The 20,886-nt window shown below is 46.6% G+C and overlaps 1 protein-coding gene across 3 annotated transcripts in view; it reads right to left on the bottom strand.

Moving 5' to 3' along the window:
- LOC117583263 (neural cell adhesion molecule 1) overlaps window positions 1-20,886 on the bottom strand; it is a 58,551-nt gene that overhangs the window by 3,941 nt on the left and 33,724 nt on the right. For 2 of the 3 annotated variants that reach the window (XR_004573779.1, XM_034271490.1), the window contains exons 3-14: window positions 18,524-18,662; window positions 18,363-18,432; window positions 18,062-18,172; window positions 14,567-14,773; window positions 14,357-14,502; window positions 14,031-14,181; window positions 12,914-13,044; window positions 12,697-12,856; window positions 8,110-8,358; window positions 7,617-7,742; window positions 5,276-7,534; window positions 3,416-3,550 (exon numbers count right to left, since the gene is read on the bottom strand). Coding sequence is in view for 2 of the 3 variants with exons in the window: in XM_034271490.1 (XP_034127381.1) it covers window positions 3,416-3,550; window positions 5,276-7,534; window positions 7,617-7,742; window positions 8,110-8,358; window positions 12,697-12,856; window positions 12,914-13,044; window positions 14,031-14,181; window positions 14,357-14,502; window positions 14,567-14,773; window positions 18,062-18,172; window positions 18,363-18,432; window positions 18,524-18,662 (3,884 nt within the window). In the remaining variant the exon portion in view is untranslated. Of the gene's footprint in view, window positions 1-3,415; window positions 3,551-5,275; window positions 7,535-7,616; window positions 7,743-8,109; window positions 8,359-12,696; window positions 12,857-12,913; window positions 13,045-14,030; window positions 14,182-14,356; window positions 14,503-14,566; window positions 14,774-18,061; window positions 18,173-18,362; window positions 18,433-18,523; window positions 18,663-20,886 lie in introns of those variants that run through there. The other variant, XM_034271491.1, reaches the window with a different exon arrangement.

Here is a 20,886-nt window from a genome sequence, read left to right as displayed (position 1 = left end):
ACAAGACACCTTTTGAAGCATTAACCACTTCTCGCTGCTCCCTGCTCCCTGCTGCCTGCTCCCTGTTTGCTTTCTGTCATCATACGACAAATCCCCAATCGCAAACAAAGAGCATAAAGGAATATAAAACCGAATCGAGCAATCGCTTGCCAAATAAAATATATACGAGGAGTATTCGGCAGCCAGGAAGAGGGCACTTGAAACTGAAACTGAAACTGATGTGAGTGAGGATGGGGATGAGGATGAGGATGAGGATGTAGATGCGGATGCGGATGCCAGGCGACGGCACATAAGATGAGATGCCAAAAGAAAAAGAAATTTAATTTAAATATAAGCACGGCGGCGTAATGAAATTTTCACACTTGTGCAAATATTTACCAATAAAACGAGCAGGAATGGGCTGCCAGGTGCCAGGTGCCAGGTGCCCGTAGCCCGAGTCTCTAGACTATGCACATGCCCGAACTTAAGCAGATAAGCTGCCAGTCAGCCAGCCAGGGAGCCAACCTGAGAGCTATCCAACAAAACCTGTGCTCTCCGGCACTGTTCTGTGCTCACCACATAACCACCATCAGCAGCAGCAGGAGGAGGGACGAGGCTGGTCTCGCGTGCGGCTCATAAGCCAATTGTTTGCATGAGTTTCATTTGGATGAGTGCAGGACGAGACCAGACCCCAGACCCCAGACCCATGCGAGACCAGAGCAAAGAGAATCCCGGCTACTCTCCTTCCGGCTGTGTCTTTTCATAAGCTTAATTCGATTTAATGCTCCCGTTTGTGATATAAATGATTCGATGAGATGGTGAAAAAGTGGATTGGTTAAAATGTATTGGGAATACGTAAGGCAGCGTTGCTCCACCTCCCCCCACATGGTTACACGCACGCATCAGGTCGGGGAATGCGTTTACACAAAGTAAGCATAAATAAAGAAGAAAGCGTTGTGGATGCGATACATTGTGTGGCGGAGTCTCGTATCACAAGACTGGAAGAGAGAGCCTGTCTGTCATCTATTGCAATGGCGGTCACATTTCCGTTCCAGCAACACAGCCAAGAGCCAAGAGCCAAGAGCCGGCGCCCGATCCGCCGTAACATATAATTTTATTTCATTTCACTTTACTTTCTGCACCGTTGTCTTTTGGGATATTGTATTCAGATAAGACATGTTTAATGTATTTTTTCTTGTCGTACAGTAATCGTTTATATTTTGTGCTCCAGAGCTGTGGCTGTAGCCTGAGCTCAGTCGAGTCTGGTCGCCTTCCGCTGCTTCGTCTGCCTCTGTTATGTTGTTACCTTGACGCCCCAGTAGCGACCACAGCGGTGTGGGTCTTATGCGGATGGTTGGCATAATGTAACTCCTGGGGAATCTCTGTGTGTCAGTTTAGCATAACAAGATATCTCTTTTCTCTGTTGGGGTTTTGCCTTTCTCGTATTTCTTTACTTATTCCTTCGTTTGTTTTTTCTTTTTTTGGCTAAAACATGAAATTGATTATATTTACATTAATGTGGCATCAAGTGTTGCCATTGCAAAAATGCTTCCCACCAGCTCAGAGCTCAACTCCGAGACTCAGTTTTCGTTGCCAATGCCAGGTGCCCCTTTTGCTGCCGTCGAAGGAAAAAGCTTTTAAATTTGCCAAGGTGCAAATATTGACACTTGACGTGGGTGGATTGCATCCCCACTTATCCATATGTGTTGCATGCTTCAGAAATTAGGTCGCTCACACACACACACACACGAACCAATCACGAACCAATTCTGAGGGCGAACTGTAACTGTGATATAATATGGTGCTCGGTCGGCTAAGCTGCCCAGTCCAGCGTACAATCGTATCCCACACTCCCCAAATAATGACCTTCTGCTGGAGCTCTCCTCTCTGCTGTCGTACGTTGGGCAGTGGCTCGTCGTGGGTGTCTGGAGCGCATTAAGGAGATGATTGAGTGGATTTGTTGTTCATGGTGATTGGTAACCGGACCGTACAAATATGCAATTGTGCAGATAAACATTATTGGCTGACCAAGTGCGGACAGTATTAGAACGTAAGTAATACATAACTCAGTGCGGCCGACCCTGATGACGACGGCTAAAGATGCCTGCTAAGGTAGATACTTAATGATGATGTTGGCAAGGTGCTGTTGCCATTGCAATTGTTGATTCAATGAAGGGCCCGTCCCCAGCTCGTATGCTGGCTTCGGCCATCAATGTGCATAATTTGCTCATGATTGAATTAGAGAGACAACAAATGCAATTAATCCATAATATCAGATGACATGGCACTTGGGAATACAATTATAAATGAGAGAGAGAGAGAGTTGTATCGCAAGATGAAAGATGAGGTCAATCGTAATGGAAATCATCGAATTTATATGCAAATATTGTATAAATGGAATGTTTTGTAAATATTTTATCTTGATTTGCTATCTAGAACATTTGCTGTAATGAAAATTTTAATGCTAAGTAATTATAAAATGTGTTTCTAATTCAAAGAAATTGTCAAATATGTTGGTCAATGGAATAAAGCTTCAAAGTAAAACAACTGCCTGTAGTAGCCCAGATGCAGGCAGATGCAAGGAGATAGTTCCATCTCAATCCTCTCTAAGAGAGCGCCTGATTGACTCTTTGAGCTTCACCGAGGCTCGCTTTCGTTTTCGCTACCTGCTTTCCCGTTCGCGCTCTCTCCTCTTTCCCACTCTTGCTTACTCTTCATTAAAGCAACATGATGGGTGCTGCTTCGAAGCATCGAGCATCCGAGCATCGCAAGCTTCGTCTCTCTTTATTTTTTGTTCAACGGTGCTTCAGTCGCCGAAAGTGCGTGTAAAACAAGCTTTTGAAATCTACCTGCTATCCCTCACACACAAACACACGCACACACCCAGTAAACTTACACGCACTTTCACACTTTTTACGCTGAATTGTTGCCAGAAGCGAAAACAAACTTTTAAAGAAAATTAGCGTCAAAGTTGAATAACAAAGCATGAATAAGAAATCTTTGTGTCACTACTTTGGACAGCACGGAAGAGAAGAAGGAGACGGAGACGGAGACGTAGATGGGACGAGTGGCACTTGGGAGTGGGAGATGTTTGTTGAGTAAAGTAGAGGTGCAGCCGACAGCGCAGCTCCAACGTAAACAAAACTCGTTAAATAAAAGAGCAATTGTACTTACAACAGCAGCAACAACCACAAGACAACAAAGAAATGAATGAAAGAAAGAAACTAAAACGGTTAAGCGGAATATGCAAATACTTGAATGACTTTTTAAAGGTGAAATGGTGCTTAAAAAGCAATGAATGTTCAGCTTCGCTCTGCTCCTGCTGCTGCTTCCAGGAGAAGTTTGCCGCGAACGCAGTTACCACCCCTTGGGGAAAACTTTGAAGTTTTACCCCTGTTATTTTTTTTCTTTAGCTCATCCCAACCCAAGCACCTACCTGAACGCTTGTCCGCCTCATTGATGGGCACATTCTCGAGGACAATCGGCTCGGAGCGACCCTTCTGATTGACGCTGTAGACAACCAAATGCAAAGCTGGATGGGCATCGGGAAAGTAGTCCATGGGTAGCAGATCTATAAAGGCAGTGAAATCAGAGGCAAATGGGAATGAGTTGACCTGACCCGATCATTAATTTAAAACTTGTAGTGCAGTGCAAACTTCATTAGGCAAACAGGCATTTAATTAGCACGTCGCGGTGCGAAAACTTCGGCCACCAGCGCGCATAAACTGAAAACTTTTGTCCGTGTGCCTTCCTTCTTTCTTCTTCTCTTCTTCAGTTTCTGCCGTTCCCGGATTCCCTGTTCCGTGTTCCCCTGTTCCGTTTTACCATTTTTCTATTCTCTGGTTTTTCTTAATGCGCGCATCAAAAGTTTTGTTTGTGCTCACTCGCTCTCTCGCTCTCGCTCTCGCTCTCCCTCTCTCTCCTCTCCCTGCACCGATAGCAGCTCATTAAAATGGCAACTACAAGTGCGCCGCTATGGGTGGCTCAGGGCCTGGCGCTGGTCTGGGGCGTGGCAGAACTAATACACTAATACATACACATTGGCAAACCGCAAGAACAAAAACACTCTGCGGAGGGGAGCATGGGCTTGGGCATGGGCCAGCCAACGGCTTACCCCGGGAATCCCTCTGACAGCATCGTTAACACGCCTGTCTAACTAATCGTGACTTTACGCTTCGTTTGACTTTGCAAATATCGCTGGATGCACACCCCACCTTGGGTAGGGGCTGGGCATGGCCATTGGCACTGGCACTGGCACTGGCCCTTTTTCCTTGGAGTCATCGATAGAGCTTACAAAAAAAGATGCCACTGCAGCACTGGGAGCAGGGATCAGATCAGATCTGTTCTGCAACCCCACCCCACCCCACACGCGTTGCCAAGTTGCCAACTTTAATAATCCAAAATGTGGCTCATTAACTCGCCTCATTTTCGGCTCAACTCTGCCACTGCCTCTGCTCGCTTTTTTGCCACAGAATCAAATGTAATATTATAATTTTCGTTTCGCTGTTAACTCTCATATAAATCTTGCTTTTTCAACAGCCCGATTCGAGTTGTTGGCCACTTCTCTGCTGCCCCCTGGCATGGCGTTGCCCTTGGCGTTGACGTGCTTGTGGAACCCTGGGGCTCCTGCTCCTGCCCCATCCAATTCCCCACCTCAAAACGCCATTGGCATAAAAGTTTTGCTGACTAGCTGAAATTCATTACAACAAAACAGGCAGCAGCATGTGCCCGCAATGGTTGGGCGTAGCGCAGGGCAGGATGAGGTTCTGGCAGCCTCAACTAATTAATCTGCGTACTGGCTTGGCTCTATGGCTGGCTTGCCCCACGTACTACGACCCCTACCCCCCACCCCAGCACAGTCCTGCCTTGTCTTGAGGCCAGCTCAACTTTTTGCTCAGTTTGTTACTTTGATTTGTTTTTGTTTTTCCTGTTGCTGCTGTTGCTGCTGTTGCTGGCCGCATGAAAGTCAAGTCTTTAGTTTGCGGCTTTCTGGCAGAGCACTGTAAATATTGTAGCGCCAACACCAGACCTCGAGATATTCTAAGCCCAACCTCATTTAAATATAATAATGCATAAGCATCGTGTAATAAAACAATGCTGGGGCAGGAGTTCCCTAGCAAACGGACTATTTGAACAAGTTTTGTGCACAATAAAAGGGAGTATTTTAGAGATACCAAATTGAATCCTTTAGAAACTCTAAGCATGTATCCTCCACACGGAATGGAATGATGATTGATGCCTGCCTGCCTGCCTGAGTCTTGTGTGCAATTGAGATTGTGCTTATCCAATCACTCACCGGTCAGATCGATCCGAAACACTGGCACATCCACATAGGTGCTGCTCATGTTCAGACGCAGCTTCTTGGTCTTGGAGTCGTAGGCCTCCAGAAAGAATTGCTGCTGCAGTCCACCGTCGTAGCCGGGCATGCACTCCAGCTCCATGGTGGAGTAGATGATGTTGTCGTAATTATCAAAATTGATGGTGCCCCCACCGGATGGGCCATCTTGAGTTGTGGCAGCTCCAACACCACCTCCAGCTCCAACTCCATTGCCTGCTCCGCCCAGCAGGCTCTGGGTGACTACGCCATTGCTGAAGCTGTACTCCATGCGTGAGTAGTCGAAATGTGGCTGCTGCCACTCCGCAGAGGTGGGTGGAGTTGAGCTCTGAACAGGCTGTCTGCTGGTTCTGGGCTCTCCTGTTGTTGTGGTGGTTGTGTCGTCGGTGGATAGGGCCACGCTGGCCACAAAGTCATCGTCGCTAACATTGTACATATCATCGACATCGTCATCAGCATCAGCATCATCGTCCCCATCCTCGGCATCGACATTATCTTCGAGTGATTCCAGGTCCAGTTGCTGCTCCAGTGACAACATATCCACATGCTGATGCTGCACGGAGCCACCAGCACCCTCCTCTTCGACCGTCTCGTACTCTGCCAAATCGCTTGGCTCGTCGGCCATGTACTCGGCATCTGTTTGCAACTCAGCAACATCTTCATCCAGGTCTGCATCGTCATCATCCTCTGGCAGGGGCTCTGCCTCTGCCTCAGATTCAGCTTCAGCCTCAGCAGCGTCCGTGTCTGCCTCATCGTCGTCGTCGTCGTCATCATCATCATCATCATCATTAGTCTCATCCTCCTCCTCGGCATTGTCCTCTGTCTTGGCAAGATCATTAGATGTTGTCTTGTCTTTGACTTGGACTCCTGTTGCTGCTGCTGCTACAGATGAAGCTGCTCCTGCTCCTGCTCCTGTCGCTGTTGCCGCTGATGCCGCTGTTTCCTTTACGTTGTTTCCGCTAATTGCTGCTGCCGGCTTGTTGCTTATTTGCGGTGCATTTGGCGGCATCGACTGTTGCTGTTGCTCCTTGTTTACCCTGCTGCTGACATTGCTACTGCCAATGATGGCCAAAGATTTGCGTGCCCGTCTCATTGCAGGCATGTCCTCGACACCGCCACTGCTGCTGCTGCTGCTGCTGCTGCCAGTCAGCTCCTTCTCAGCTTGCACGGCTGCTGCTGTGGTCCTTGTCGCAGCTGAATTTGTTGTAGCTGACGATGATGGTGCTCCTCCTGCTGCTGCTGCTGCTGCTGCTGCTGATGATGTTGCTGCTGCCACCGTTGCTAAGATGTCATTTGCTGCCTGCCGTTTTCTTCGCTTTGCAGTTGCATAATGATGGATTATATTGCTGTTGTGCTCGTTTACGTTTGCGTTTACCCCCCGCTTTTGCCGTCTTTGTTGCAGCTTCAGCTCCAGCTTCAGCTCTTGCTTCTTCTGTTCGTGCATGTTTTTCTGTCGCTTATTAAAATACTTTGCTGGCAGCTTGCCATTGTTGCCTTCGCCATCGCCATCGCCATCGCCTTTCCCTCCTGTCCGCTCTACATGTGACATTGATAAATTTGATTTTGCTGCCTCACTCGGCTGGCTCTTCTCGGTTTCTGTTATTGATGCCCCAAGACGTTTCTTGCTGCCTGAATCCAGTTGCTGCTCCTGTTGTCTCTGCTGGCTCTGCCTTTGGCTGCTGGCTCGCCGCGTTCGCTGCTTGGGTGACTTGGCCGGCAATCCATCAGCCTGTTTATCGCTGGCCACTGCCTTGGACAACTTTCCAGTGCTAGCTGCTGGCTGTTGCTGCTGTTTTTGCTGCTGTTTCCTCTGTCGCTGCCTCTCGATGGCTGCCAATGTCTGGGATGGTGTAAATGACGTTCGCTTTTTGAGGCGCTGCAATTGCTGCTGACTGAGAACATATCCAGCCGTCTGTGACTGTGACTGTGAGTGTGGATGTGCCTGCTTATTATTAGATTTCATGTGGCCAGCATTTGTTTTGCCCTTCATATTTTTATTGGCGGAATTGTTCCGTTGCCCCGTGGCATGACTCTTGCTGTTGTTGCCGTTGTTATGGCGCTCACGTACGTACTCCATATGCGGGTAATTCGACTCGTGTCTGCCGTATTGTGTTTGCAGCATTTGATTGGCATGCATTGTCGTCTGATTCGATGAATTCAGCGATGCGGAGGTGACCACATACGGACGCAGCGTACAATTCCGTAGTGCCCCCGGCTTGGCTGTATTGATCGAATCAAGAGAAGAACAAAATAAATGTAGCAAATTACAAGCAAGTACAAGCTAGAGCAAGCTGAGACTCACCTGCTGGCACCACCTGGAACAGGCAGGGATCCGATTGCTTGCCAATGGCATTGCGGCCATAACAGGCCAACGTTCCATAGTCCCGCTCACCCTTGGGCGTGTAGATCAGCTCGCTGACCGTCTCCACTGTGCGGGAAGAAACGAAAGTTGCCATCAGTTTGGGTAGTTTTTGGGCCAAAGTTAAATGAAATAAATTCTGCTTGCTTAAGCAGCTCAGTCAAGCCAACTGGGACGGCAGCAGATAATCCAATTTACAGCCAGGATAGCAGGTACCGAGTGCCAGTCCGAGTATGTGCTTGATATTGATAAAACTCTGCTGCCCACACAACAGTCATTGTTCGGTGTGGTCTCACCTCTGGCCAGGGCTCCTGCGAAATGTTAATTTCTAATGCCTGCTCAAGCGCAAGCACATGCAGCACTCTAGTCCCCAGGCAGTGCCTATGCATATGCATGGACCTGAGAAACTATTGTTAAACTCAACAGCAACACCTACCGTAGCTCTCGAAGTGCGTCTCGTTGGCCTCCACAATGGTGCGCCTCACATCGCTGGTGGTGGTCATCGTGGGGTCCTGTATGGTTGCATAATGTCCCGACGGCACCTCAAAGTGCTCACCGCTGCTCGAGAATGTCCACTCGAAATCGATTTCGGGCGGATCCGAGTTGACGCGGCAGGGTATGGGCACAGCCTCCTCCAACGAGGCACCAATCACGCTGATGCTGCTGCTGCTGCAAACGGGCGCATCTGTTGGAGACACAATTGAGAGATCGAATTTAGTTGGGTTGAGTCAGGGACGAACGAAATGCAAAGTAATGAGCAGCTGCACTGCTTCGATTCTATATCGAGTATTTATATTGCAAACATTGCGCTGACAGCCGAGTGAGAGAGGATAGAGAGAGGGGTGAGCGGGGTGTGGGGCCATGGCAAATTGACAGCTCAGATTTTCAATTTAAACTAAACATCTGCCGTCGTCGTGTCCAGTCGCAGGTGTGCGGGGTTTGCCCAAGCTTAAAGCTTTAAGTTGAAAAGTACCGCAAAAATATGCTTGCGTTTCGCTCTCTCAAAGTCTCGCTCTCTCGCAGTCTCACTCTCTTATTTTCGCTCTCCTCGCTGTGTCATGGCTGTGGTTAAAAAGTTTGCTCATAGCTGGAAGGGGTCTCAAACCCCCTCCGGCACACGACTTATGATTTATTCAAAGTAAACTCATTTTTGCATTTTTTGGTTACAAACGATTGAACTTGAAATTTAATGTCATACACGCGGCATGCCCAGCATTTCTTCGCTCTCTCTCTCTTTCGCTCTTTTTCAGCTAATCTCGCACACGCACACGCACACACATGCAGACTACAACTTTTCCTTGAAACTTTTGAAACCTGCGGCAATGGAATGCTGCCATAAACAACCGCCGCCAAACACACAAAGACAACAAAAAGACAATGCAACAACAACAACAACAACAGCAAAGAGAACTGAAGCCACTCTAAGCACCTGGAGGCATTTATTACCAGAGCCGCAACACTTTCTGTTGCTTTTTATTAAAAATTATTCGAAAAGTTAGTGCGTGTCATATGCGTAAGCGGAAAATCGTGTAACGACTTTGCATACAAGTATTCGAACACATGCCCGCAAGGGCGCGGGGGGGGTACAGTCAGGCGCAAACTAGCCCGAGGAAGTCTTTGATCAACCGTCAGTCGGAGGCTGTTTCTTGGAATGTTTTGAACAAGTTAATTACTCTAGGCGCAAAGGAGTTTCAGTTTCAGTTTCAGTTTCAGCATTTAAGCGCTTTAGATTTTTCTAAGAAATTTTCTACTTCGATTTAAATTTCATAAAACAATTGCCCAAAAGTATGAGCAGTCTATGAAAAATAGTTGAAGGAGAATTTGAGTAAGTGCAAAAATTACGAGCCAACTTATAATGGCAGGAAATGCCAGGAAAAACGTGAGTGAAAAAGACAAAAATGAAAGAAAACAAATAAAAAACTAATTCATAATTAGTTTTAGATGAAACGAATGTTTTAATGGGTTAAGTTGGTATAAAAAATAAGTGAGAAAAAAAGTAATGTGAAATTGAAATTGTTCTAGTTGCCGATCAACGGGCATAACCACACTTCATTTCATGGAAATTATCAACTCAAGTTCGAGCCATAACGTGGTTGAATTTTCGATGCATGCAAATTGCCAGATCCATGGCTGTGCGGCATAAGTGCGCAATTTGGGATTATTATAAACATAATAAAGGATAAAGCTGGCAAGTTGATTGCCCGATTTTATGAGCACTTAATGTTGCTGCTGGCTCTATGAAATCTCCGGAAAAACCTCACCAAGTTGATGTTTTTGTGTTCGTGTTTGTTTGCACTCATACATTTTTGATGGCAGCGTCAATTTCACAATCGTAGAATGTCAGTTTGAACGTTTGCTGATTAATTTCTGCCAAGATATCGGCCAGCAGTTGGCAACCATAAATCAATTTATCTCAATCATGCCCCACAATAACGACACACCCCGGTACCCTACTCCATCCCATCCATATCCAATCAGCCATCAATCCCCACAGCCCACTCCGCTCCACGACCGCTGGCTATGTAAATGTTTACGTGGCGCGATGCGCGATGCGCGATGCTCGTGTAAATAGCCCACGTAGTATTTGCACAGCAGTCGCTGTGTGCTGTGTGCTGTGTGCTGTGCGGTGTATATCCTTATGCATTGTACTTGTATTTACTTTCAATTATCGTAATTATCAAAAAGGGTTACTACACGGGTATTCATTGGGCAACGGGTAACGCATACCGAACGATAATGCCATTTCTTCGTTTTTTCCCTCTCCCTCTCCCACTGTGTTCTCTACTGCTTTTACCCGTTTTTCATTTTCATTGCTGAGGCAGCAGGAAAACTCTCTCTCTGTGTGTGTGTGTGTGTGTGTGTGTGTCTGCTTTCATTTGCTGAACTTATTTGAGTTTGCAGCTCGGAAAAATTCACTCAATTCGATTTGTTGGCTCAAAAATCGCAGATAATTGCATTCATTTGCCTGTTGTTGTTTTTTAATATTTAGCTTAATAAACTATGCATAATGTAGTGAGCGAGTATTATGCTTAAATGGCATCAAAATATATTCATTTGCTGTAGCAATTAATTAAATAATATTCCAGCCTTAACCTGCCTTGTTTGCATACGGAATAAAATGAGTTTTTTATGCATTAAATATGCAAAATAAAAATTCAATTTTCCCACGAACCAACGCACACACACACACACACACACACACGGATAGAGACAGGTGTGTCTCTTCACCTGACCAAGGCTGTCCTGCCCTGTCCTGCCTCTGTGTATCGGAGTGCATGTCCTGCACGTCCTGTCGCTGGCGCTCGCCTGACCTCAGCCATAATTATAAATGGTTTAATAATGACTGTGAGTTTCAATAATAAAAGCAGATCATTCATTTTTATTACCCACCCTCACGGGCCTGACACGTTAAGTTCTGGGGCTAAACTTTTGGCCCTCAATGGAACGAACGAGCAAGCAGGTTGAATGGATGGACATTGCTGGGGGATACTTTATGAATACGTATGCATATTTATGCACAAACAAACACACGACACACAGCACACAGCACACAACACACACTTTCATTTTGTATTTAAGCATCATTAATTATTTAGAAATACAGTCGGAAGTAAATGCTCTATACCGGTAATTGAGACATTTTCAATATGTGTTTGTGTACACACTTATCGTTTATAGTTCATTTATTTTTGCGCCCCGTCCACAAATTATAATCATATATCGGACACTTTTCGGGTGGAGCTTGGGCGTTGGGCTGGTTGCTGTGAAAGTGTGAAAAAGCAGAGCTCTGACCTCGACAATGGACAATATAAATGATATAATTAAATTAGACATAATTGAGTTACCACTTATACGATTAGCATCAATATTGGGCGGTGTTATTAAGAACTGTTGAAGGCTCTTAACATGCACATTTATGGCACTTCAGCGCCTGAGAACTGTGACAGCTGCTGCAGCTTTGGTTTTAAGTTTTATTGTGTAAATTCTGTAACATTAATCAGCGTTTGATAAAACCAACAAGTGTGGCGTGTCACCAGCAAATAAAAAACACAAATATTCCTACTCGATCATTCTGGTATTCATTCCAAACCGCATCACATTTCACTGCATTCAAGCACAAATTTGTACACCCATTCTGCCGTGAATACTCCGTTTGGGAATTACCATTTCAAAGTGCATTTTTATGGAATAATCAAATTGCAAGAGTGCTGCCAAATAAATGGATGAATGTCGCACATTACATCCCAACAATAGTGCTGCGGGTGGAGCTCGGCAAATACCTGGAACACCCACAAGTGCATTGGCAGTATACGAAATCGAAACTACGAAGCCAAAAATGTTATTAAATATTGCAAACTGTGCCCGGGCGGAGTGTGTGTAGACAGAAATTAGAAAATAGAAAGCCAAAGTAAAGCCTTTGCTGGCAGATTTAAGTTGAAATTTTAAACGTAAACAGAAAATTGAATTCCCTTTTGCTGATAATTTCTTTGTTTAAAATCAATTGAATGAAAATCAATGAATAGAGAGGGCAGTGCAGAAATTAGAATTAAAAATTGAGTGAACTTTTGTGTCGTTTGTTTGATAAAATATCAAAACTGGGAACAGCCAGTCTCGTATTTGTGTACACGCATGACAGCAAAACCAGACCACGTATACGCCCTGTATCCCCCTGCACATTACGGATTTGTGCACAAAATATTTCCCTGTCATTTTGGCATACTTTAGTTTTTGGCCATTGTTGCTGTCCATCCGACAGGCAACAGGCAGCACGGGGGCAGCAGCGGGCACAAGGATATTGTGCGATTTTGTCAAGTGCACTGCCGGCTGCCCCCACCGCTGCCGGTACGCTGCTTTGTTGTTATTGTGGCAGGCATTTTCTCTATAGAATGAATGTGTAAATGTGGCCAAATTTATGCATTCATATAGATATATATATTTTTAATGCTCCGCTCCACTGACATCAACTGTCAGCATCATTTTTGGTGCACTTTTTGAATTTCTGTGCGACAATCTGTGTACTCACAGCGTATTCTGAGGCTGACTGGAGCCGACTGCGTCTCGCCGCGATCGTTGGCCGCCGAGCAGGCATAGAAGCCGGAGTGAACGCGTCCCACGCGCTGCAGCACCAGCGAGCGAGTGGATATGATGATGCCCCAGGAGACATTCTGGGTGACAGGTTGGCCCTGGAAAAGACAGCAAAAGGGTCAGTCACTTGTCTTGGTTTAGCTGCCTCAACTCACATCATGTGACCACATAATGCGATGCTCCTTGGGATTGGACTTGATGTGGCACTCGAAGTAGACATCGTCGCCTTCCTTTATGTCATCCGGACGCAGCGTGGAGCCCAGCGACAAGGTGACCTGCGGCGGATCTGCAAACGGACAGTCAAAATGCAACTGGTTAATAGTGTAGCTCGCATCCTAATTGCTTCTGTGCTGCATATTTCAAGTGTCTCTGTTGTAAAACGTAAAATCGAAAAATATTATTGCATAATAAAAAGCTGAAATGTACCGCCCCAAATCCATAAAAGTTAACAACGCAATTCCCAGCAACGACCCAGCCCCCGTCTACGCCTTCGACTCCTGCTGTTCCGGCTACAAAAAATCCCAACCAATGAGTATGGCAACAATTTTTAAATTAAATTCGTTCCGCCCCCAATATCAATGATGGATCCATATAAAATATTTACTACTGTCTCATTCTGTCGCCTTTTTTGTTGTTATTTTTACAACATCATGATTGGCAACAAATTGTAAGTGCAAAATATCTGAAGAGAAGGGTGTGGACTTGATTTTGGATCATTTTTACAAGTCGCAGAACCTTTTTCTTTCCTAAAGCGCAAACTTAAAGTTGTAGCCGCTCTGGCGGCATTCATTATTTATGGTGTAGACTTTAAAATGCAATAAATTTATGATTAAAGTCGGTGCAAAAACTAACCAAAGGCAGGCCCCTGACACAGTTAAAGGCAAAAATGCCTTCAGTTGCGATTCGCGTTGTTCGTTGTTCGCTGTTGATTTTAAATTGATAATCAAATAAAGTAAAATTTATGACATTTCGAGGGCAAATATGTGAAGCAAAAGGCAACAAATATTCCGGTTGCCTTTTTTATGGCCCCGCTAAAAGTCAACGAAATAAATATTGACAAACGAGGCGGCAGTCTGCCCGGCAGGGACTGAGGGCAACAGAAAAAAGAATGTATAAGCGAAGTATGTAAATAATCTCCCCTATAATTTAGACTTATTTGCCGCAGCGACTTTGATTTGTGCTGCTCGTTGCATTTAGGAAAATTCTAATCGATTTTCTGGGGCATTTGGTGCTGGGTTTATGGCTTATGCATTTCGCTCTTTTCCCACTTACAGATGACATTCATCATGAGCGAATCCTCGATGGCGGAGTTCTGCAGACGTGGATTGGAGCCCTCGCACTTGAGCATTGTGCCATCGTCCTCTGGTTGTGGATGAAATGTCAATGTGGATATAACTCGTCCATTGCCCTGGCTCGTTGACAGCTGTGCAGGGAAAAGATGCGCACCCGGAAAAGATAAGATGTGAAATCGATTAGAAAAGTGCCCTGCCCTCCGCTCTCTACTCTGATGGAGGACATTCATAAATAAGGCAACACTCTTTGGCAGCGTGGGAGGTGAGTTAGATTGTGGCCTGTGGCGAGAGAGAGAGAGAGCTTACCATGCCACGTTTGAAGGGCCGATTATTCTGCGTCCATCTGATTTCCGTGTCCGGCACGGAGCCCGCCACAATGCAGGTGAGATTATATTGCGTGCTCGAGGAGAAGACCTTCAACTTATTGGTTAAATTGACTGACGTGGGTTTGACTGAGGGTAGAAGAGATTAGCTCTGTGTTAAATATTGACTTGGCTGCCAGCAGGCGCAACTCACGTAACATTTCGATGCGTATGCTCCGCTCCACGGGCGCCACCAGCTTTGTGTTGGACGCCTGACAGCGATACGTGTTGTTGAGGGCGGAGCGTGAGATTTGGTGCACCTCCAGACGATTGACAGTCACATGGCGACCCATGGAGACGCCGCTGCCAGCCTCCAAGGTGCGTGTGCCGTTCAGCCAGGTGACAGTGGGCTCCGGGCGACCTGTTGCCAAACGATAGAGCAAAATTCAAATTTAAATTAATGCTTAATGTATAAATTAATTTTAAATTTTTCCGTGCACGCCACTCGCTCTCTTTTGGCAGCCAAACTTTTCCACTCGTGCATTATTAACCCGCCCAGCGAGAGGTTGGGCAGGGGCTTGGGTTGCAAACTCCAACGGAAGCGGCGCTCCAAAATTTATGACCGAACCAACCAACAGCAGAAAAAAGAAAGAAACTTTCAACATTTTAATGATAATGCGCATTTAGCAGTGTGTACCCAAGGCTTTTAAAAAAGGCTTAGCCAGCTTAACTAGCAAAAGTTGGGCACTGGAGGGACACAAATGGATGGCTGGAGCGATGGAGAGAGAGAGAGTTCTGGCTGTTACGCATAAGCGTGAATATTGAATTAGTGGGTGTGGAAAAAGCAACGAGCAGAGTTTTTGGGTGGACACGCTGATGACCCATAAATGGGAAAACAATTCACAGCGAATTCAGACAGGGAGAGAGGCAGAGGTAAAGAGCCTCCTAGACATGACATTTTGTAGTAGCCATTAAGCCAAGAGACTAACTAAAGCATCAACTATGGTGCCAGTTGCTGTTGGCTTCGATTTCTGTCTCGCTGCAAGAATTTCCAATTGAAATTTCTGCAATCGTTTGTTGGAGTCTTCGCCTGCTGGCCGACTGGGCTCACTCGCTCACATATCAAATGTAAGAAAATATTTTTAATCCGTTTAAGTGCCCAAAGCGGTTGGCTGCTGCCGCTGCCCGCTGCCTCCCCATTAAGTGAGCTCCAAGTGAATGTGGCGGAAATGAGCAACAATAGCAACAAGCAGCTGAGGCAGCAACGAGTGGCACTGGCACTTCGGATGAGGATTGGCTATGCTCTGTGTAACTGAGGGTCGAGGGTGACTGTGAGTGTGAGTGTGAGTGTGGACTTGGGAATTTACTGCCATGGCTAAGCTTCCTCCCTTCTGTTCTTCCGGGCAGCCAAACTCAAACTCAAATGCTTGCTGATTGCAAAGGATACTCGGCGATGGCGACAATAAGCCAACAAGGACACACGCACGAAAAATGCTTGCAGGATGGGGAATGCAGGGATAATAGACAAATAAGAGTTGCCCCTGCGGCATTTAGCCGACTGCCTGGCTGTCTTTTCCCCTGTCTTGGCATTTTCCTTTCATTTCGAGAATGTCCACGGCATCCTTTGTGTAATGAAGACAGCGAGTGAGCTAGAGAGAGCGAACGCGTTGCCATTTGCTAAGCCATACTTACGCTTGTTGACAATTGCCGTCCATGGCCGGACAATGCCCCACTGTTCGGAGCATAATATGCAAAGGACAGCTGTCTGGACACAATGGGGATAACCCCGAAGCCGAAGCCGAAGCCGAAGCCGTAGCCGTAGGACCGGTTGGACCTTTTATGGCGGAATGCTTAGATTAGCTTTTTATTGCCGGTATTAATTGCCATTAGTCGAAGTTAATAAAGTTGATAAAGCAATTTGGCATTTGGCGTTTATTGGGGCCACGGCACACTGCCTCCCCCCCCGGCTATGATTAGTTGGGGGAAGCCATAAAAATAGCGTCAGGATTTGCATTAAGTTTAATCAGAAATGGGAGCTGCCTCAGTGCCACTCGCTCGGCACCATGTGGCGCTGGAATTGTGATATTAGTTAATTTGGCTTTCAGCCCAGCTTGTTGCAAAATGAAATACGAGCCTCTGCATTGCGGTCTTCCAAGGAGCCAAGCGAATGTTGCATGGCGAATCCTTGGTGCTAGCACCGGCACTACCTGCCATGATGCGTGTCGCTCAGCAGGTGTCAAAAGCGAATGTTGTCGACATCACCCTGCTGAGAGCTCGAAATTCCATCTGGCTCATTCACATGCGGTTAGTCAAAGCAGCGACGTGATGCACTGCCAAAAACCAATGCGAGCGATTCCCACAAGGAAAATCCACACAATGCTGCACGTAAACCAGCAACAGCAACACAGTCGAACGGTACGTTGCAGCACATCCAAAATCCAGAGTATCATCAGCTGCCAGTCACTGTCATTCGAGCAATCAGTTTGTCTCCAATTTGCCAAGTGCAACTATCACAAGGGATGCAAATGCTAGGCCTGAGAGTGGGCCCAACCTTTAAGCCACTTTTAAAGTCAGTTCATAGAACGGTAGCTTGAGCTTGTCCGAAATAATTAACTAAGGCCACTGTCAGAGAGGACTTAAAAACTTTTCAAAAGCAAACCATAAACTGCAGAGAGAGAGAGAGAGAGGGAGAAAAATATTGCCATGAAATCGAGTTGCCAGTTGACATGGAAAATGTCTGGGGTGCATGCCAAAATATTGTTGTCAGAAAGTTAATGATTTATAATGGTCGTGTCGGAGAGCGGGGGGCGGGATGTGGCATGGCATTCGTCGTCGTTGTCGTTGTCGTAGCCAACGCCATCAGCCATTTTGGTTGGGTTAGGTTCTGGTTCGGTTCAGTCATGCGAGGAGACCTCGAACCTCGAACCTCGAACACCGAACCGAACCCCCTTAAGCTATCCTCAGTCAGCCAGCCAAGCGAGCAACTTGTACAACATTTTTCACACTTGCCAGCAAAAAAAAAAAGCAAAAAAATAAAAGCCAAAATGGAAGAGAGAGAGTAAAAAGTTTAGACGACGATGCGGTTGCTTTTGATGGAGATGGTGCTGGTGCTGCCTGCCCTCACCTTGGAGACCTCTTTAAAGATTTACGATGCCGCATATGCCTACAGGTCATAGCTGGACCCATGCAGACACTGAAAATTGTTGCATTTTTCTTCAAGCAAAGTGGCAATGACAGGCCCAGCCCCAGACCCAGACACAGCCGCAGCCGCAGCAGCAACACCAAACACCATCAGTGCCAGTGGCAGTGGCAGTCCTCCGTAGACATAGTCGTTGTGTCTGTGGACCCCGGCAATGTCACCGCAGACTTTGACATACATTTATTTTTATTATTTACGATGACTTAGGCTTGCATGTGCCACTCCCCCTCCCTACGCCTGCTCCCAGCAGCTGGTCTGTGGCTGGGCCTATCTGGAGCTTTTCATCTTTAATTCTTTAAATAGACTGGCAGGCAGGGCAGGGTCGAGTGGAATGGAATGGAACTGAAACAGTTGCGTTTCTGTGCTGGCCCCTGGCTTGATAGCCTTTTGTCTGAGTGCTACATTTATGTGGCTGCCTGTACGTGTGTGTGTGTTTGCTAAGAGAGAGAGAGAGAGAATGCTGGAGAGCGAGAGTGGTGCGTTTGGTGTCGTTTATCATGATTTACTTACCGCCACGCACTTCACATGTCAACACAATATTATCGCCCTCGAGCAATGGACCCACAGCGCCGGCAACATCGCGACCCGAGGCATCGTACACGAGTATTTGATGCGGAGGAACTGCACAGAACAAAATAACAGAGCAGAGGGGAAGAGACGGGAAGAGAAGAGAACATCCGTTATGTGAGAGATTGGTAAAAGGAGAGACAGAGACAGAGTCAGAGACAGAGCAAGAGAGCTTTAATGACAGTGCACACTGCCTTTATGTGGAGTTGTTGTTTTTTTTTCGCTCTCTTTCGCTGGTACTCACCAATAACCGTTAAGTTAATTCTATGATTGCGCGTGGGCGAATTCTGGAAGTCGACGCGACAGCGGTAAACCTGTTGACAGAGCCGAAAAATACAGAAAGAAAAATCCAATAAAAAATATATACAATAACAGCGGCCAGCTCCCTCCTCCTACTGTACTTACGCCCTCATCATCCAGCTGTATATTGTCCACAGATAACTTTGCCGGCTGCTGTCCGGTAACGAAGTACGCACGTGGCCCAAATGAGTTGGTATCCGACCAGTACAGCGCCTTCTCGAACGGCCGCCCCCGCACATCAAAGCTGCAAAGAAAGAAATGAAAACGTTTCCATCACATAAATGTTGAAAGTTGCCTAAGTAGTTCCTCGTTTTTGGTATCTTCATCTTATTGCTAGGGGGAGAGACAGAATTGCGGTAAGGCAAAATAAAGCCCAAATATTGACGATAAGTTGTGTCACCAGCGGGAGGCTCCCAAATCATTTCTGATGTCCCCGCCGCGTAGCTCGTAAATTTTAATGCGTTGCGGTGTGCCAGCGAGCCGACCTTATGTTTGCCGCATAAAAAATTGCCTTCCCCCTCGGTACCAGAAGCATTTTTCAGTTTTCACAATGTTTTCATGCGGTGTACCGAGGGGCGAATTACTTCTTAATGGTAGCAAAAGGGAAGTTTAAAGCTGAAGGAAATAGTCCTCTCTTTTCGGATGTGTAAAATGTTTTTGAATATGGAAAGGATTAACTTGGCTACCCACTTAGATGGCTTCAATAAAAATTGTCATCGGTAATGATTTTCCACAATTAATGTAAGACTAAGAACATTCAGATTAGTACTTTACCCACTTAAAGTAATTGCTAGAAGGGTAGAAGTAAGTAACGTCAAAACCTGCTTAAAAGATGTTTCCCAGAGCGTTTTAGAGCGCTTAAAGAGCCAACTTAATTGCTGAATACTCACAGAACTCTGACAGCTGTTGGCCTGTATTACGAGCGCACTTTTAAGCTCAAAGTTAAAGCCCGAACGATGCTACTAAATTAGCACGGCGGCTCATGGGGAAAAGCCCACAGCCTACAGGCTACATTTATTTTGCTGGTCAAAACCATAAATATGCGATGGGAGAAATAAACGCTCAAAAGTAGTGAACGACTTTAGGGGGCCGGAAATTTCACGCGTCTACAAAATGACCCTTTTCCTGTGGCGCGCTGACCCAACGCGGGCGGGAGAATGGGTCAGGGTGGAGGTGCCCAGAGGTGGCAGAGAGCTGCCAACCCCGAGCATAAATTTGCACGCAACTAATTTCTTCCGTTTCGCATTATTTTCGCAGCCCGGCACGGCCCGACCCGACAACGTTTGCAATTTTGCGCATTAAAAAGCCTGACGCGCTATCTTTGGCGCTTTTATTGTATTTGTTAATGTCCGTCTGTGCGCTCTGGGGGTGCTGCAGCCCACAAAACCCCCGTCCCCCTCCGGCGACATGCCGTAAATGACTTGGTGGTGGACGGGAGCTCCCCACCCACCACCACCACCACCACCACAACAACGTCTTTGCACAGTCATCGCCAAGTTGTGTCCTTTTGTTGTTTCCGCTGTCGTCGTGCAGTCTGTTCCTGCTATCTGTTCTGTCCCTGTCCCTGTCCCTGTACCAGCACCAGCTCGGTCTCTCACTTGCGGTTAGTCGAGCGGTTTGTCATTGTGCCGGCTCGGCTGCCTGGCGGCCGTATTGTTTGCGCCTTTAAGTGGTTTTTTATCATTTTGCCGCTGACACAATTTATATCCGGTGCTCATATTTCTTCTGCTTATCACACTGGGCTCCAAAACTCCCCAGACTGCCCTCCCCTGGACCCGGGATGTCTCTGTCATGTGTTTGGCCCGCCCCCAAATTGTGTTCAAAGTGCACTAAACCATGCGGCGAATAAATTACGCGTTCTAAGCCTTGCTTAAGCCATGCCCGCCGCCAAGGCACGTCCCCTAATTAGCTTAATTAAATATATGCTCGAAAATGTGTACAAACATAGCAGCATCGCGAGGCGACTCCTACTCAAAAGGGACTTGGACTTGTTCTTAAATTTAAAAACAAAATTCCTTTTGAGCGCCTGTCCCCTTCGTTCGCTTTTAATTTTGCGCATTTGCAAACAATGGCACGGGGCAGCGGGAAGCGGGCAGCGGGCAGCGTCGTGCAGTCAACAATAGCGCTGAACAGCGATAAGGAAAGGTGGCCCAGGCCCAGGCAGTTGTCTTGGCTGGGGCTGGGGCTGGGGCTGATTGGTGGGCTATTCCGTACTGGCCTTAGCCTAGCTTGCCCTCTGTTGACGTTGTGTACTCCCGTTGTTGCCCTTAGGAAACAATAATGCCAAGTTTGCACAAAGAGTGCAAAGGGAAAGACAAAGAGAGAGCAAGAGAGACCAACGAAAGTAAACGCCAAATGCTGGAGCAGTAAAAACTGTAAAGCAAAAGCAACAGCAGAAAGTGCGAGGAGCAAAGCAAGCACCAACAAGAATAAAAATGCGCCAGCCAAGCAAGCAGGAAAACGGAGAC

The sequence above is a fragment of the Drosophila guanche genome, unplaced genomic scaffold, assembly GCF_900245975.1.
Source record: "Drosophila guanche unplaced genomic scaffold, DGUA_6, whole genome shotgun sequence".
In the NCBI taxonomy this organism is placed as follows: domain Eukaryota; kingdom Metazoa; phylum Arthropoda; class Insecta; order Diptera; family Drosophilidae; genus Drosophila; species Drosophila guanche.
The sequence above is the reverse complement of the archived record's forward strand: the minus strand, read 5'-3'. Positions and strand labels throughout refer to the sequence as shown.